Source organism: Morone saxatilis, unplaced genomic scaffold (assembly GCF_004916995.1).
Source record: "Morone saxatilis isolate NCDOM2014 unplaced genomic scaffold, NCSU_SB_2.0 Contig3, whole genome shotgun sequence".
Taxonomy (NCBI): Eukaryota; Metazoa; Chordata; class Actinopteri; family Moronidae; genus Morone; species Morone saxatilis.
Window position 1 is genome coordinate 528737 of NW_023339873.1, and position 2312 is coordinate 531048.

A 2312-nucleotide genomic window follows, 5' to 3' on the forward strand; every position below is an offset into this window, starting at 1 on the left:
TCTTACACTGATGATTAATTATGACCCAAATCGTGAACACAGTAACTGCAGGAGGGACATACAGTCACCAGATCCTCGTCAGTATGTCGATACATAGAGTGTTTATGTTGAGGTAGCTAACCCGTTAGCAATGTTTGCTACATATGTACCAGATAAAGCAGGTATGTCCAGGTCCAGTGATTTACCTGGGGTCACATAATGATGGTTAACTTGCACCAGGGAGGTGTGTGGGTTGTGTCCAGGTGTGCTCCAGGTGTTTATCTGGGTAATGTGCTGTAGGTGTGTATGTGCAGAGTTAACAAGTATGTCAGTGGGAGGAAGTCTCAGTGGTCAGTGGGTGAAGAGGCAGTACAGGACAGGATCTTCCTCCAGATCCCAACACAAGGTTTGTCTCTACAGCTAACCCTAACCCACAAAGCTACAACATAGCCACTAGCTTAGTGTCAACAAGAGGTAAAGTTTGTTTCCTGTCATTTTAAACTGCTGTTTGAAAAGCTCCACCAGTTTGAAATATATACGTCTTAAAAAATGCAATTTTCTCTTTCCCACGAAATTTCACCGCCAACAAATGCCTAAAAACATCTCAACATGGCAATTATTTGAAAAGTGCCCATGAAGTCAGGCCATAATCTAAACCCCCCCCCCTGCGACTTCCTGTATAGACCGCCTAATTCCAGCCTCTGAATTCTAAGATTTACTAGTTTTCATTTTCTTATGTGACAGTAAGCCAAATATTTGGGGGTTTGGAAAAACTTTTTGAATTGTAAATATCTACACCAGTCAAGACGTCGTCATAATGTCATAATTGTGTATTCTGGGAATCATTACGACCTTATTTTAAACCTAGATTATAATAGTGTGGACTAATTTTCCTCTCTGTAAATGTTCTCCTCAGATAGTCGGGATGCTGATGGAGCTGGATGACATGAAGGTCCAGTACGAGCGACTGGTCTCAGATCTGCTTCACTGGATCAAAACCAAAGTAACAAAAAACAACAGTGTTGACATTTGGATGTGAGGAAATTATGCTAATCAGAACTTATTATGATTATTTTCTGTGTGTCTGACTGAAGGTGGTGCAGCTGAATGACAGACGATTCCCAAACTCTCTGAGGGAGATGCAGAAGCTGATGATGGCTTTCAAGACCTACAGAACTGTGGAGAAACCTCCCAAATACCAGGTGAGATAACGTCACAACACCTAATCAGCCTTCAATTGGATTTATTTATTTAAACTCAGAGTATCCAGCTCTTTATTATTAAAGATGCTGTGTACGACCGAGTGCTGCCGTCCACCAGACTCCATTGACCAAAACACAAATTCTACCTCTCAGTTCATGAAACACAGCAACAAAATGAAACTCACCAGAAGGGACTTTGATTGTCTCTTCACTGTTCCAACAACAACCAATAACTCAGGTTTGGACCAAAATAAATCCTTAATTAACCAAGTAAGATGAGGAAATAGCCTCGAAACCGGCTGCAATGGCCAGAATGAAAAGTTAGCTGATCCTTGTTGTCAAAGTCCGTCCACTAAAAGTTGGTGTTGCTACTGACAGTGTGTGATAACTTATTTATTATTATTTTGTCATGAATTGATTATTATTTTCTCCTGTCCTTTGCCTAATTGTCTGAAAAAACTGTAATAATTCAGAAATTGTCATTTTTTTATGTTACATTATATATATTAATAGTTCTGAATTAATCTTATTTCATTTTGAAAATGTTTATTATAATAAAAAAACAATATAAATGCAATCATTAAAAGATAAAAATTTAAATGTTATTTTCATTAATTAAAATGTTTATATATTAAAATGAGTTTGGGTACAATTAGAGGACTGGAACCAAGCTAGTGCACGTTACTAAATATTACACTATAAAGAACAGAAAAAAATACTGTTTATGATAAATTCAGATTAACATGGAATATAAAATAATTGATTAATGCCGTTATTTCTCAGCTTCTCGCTGTAATGAGCTCTGACATATTTTGCTGCTTCTACAGAAATGTAAATTATGGTATTATCCCAGAGGAAATATGGAGTTTGGTTTTTGTCTGATACATTTGGCTATATATTTAATTTTGTATTTTCTTGGTCTCTCTGTCTTTAGGAGCGTGGGGCCATTGAAGCTCATCTGTTCAGTCTGAAGACTCAGCTGGCAGCCAACAACCAATGGGCTTACAATCCTCCAGAAGGTATAAAACACACATACACACTCATCACCATCACTGTTTACATTTATGATGTCTTATTTATTCTCCTGTACAGCACTTTGGTCAACTTTGGTTGTTTTTAAAGTGCTTAACA

General features: G+C 37.4%; 1 protein-coding gene across 1 annotated transcript in view; it reads left to right on the top strand.

Annotated features, from left to right (window-relative positions):
• The first annotated feature begins 893 nt into the window (after window positions 1-893).
• LOC118336855 (spectrin beta chain, erythrocytic-like) overlaps window positions 894-2312 on the top strand; it is a 1633-nt gene continuing 214 nt past the window's right edge. The window contains exons 1-3 of the mRNA XM_035673610.1: window positions 894-982; window positions 1074-1181; window positions 2116-2200. Of these exons, the coding sequence (XP_035529503.1) occupies window positions 905-982; window positions 1074-1181; window positions 2116-2200 (271 nt within the window). The 5' untranslated portion in view covers window positions 894-904. The remainder of the gene's footprint in view (window positions 983-1073; window positions 1182-2115; window positions 2201-2312) is intronic.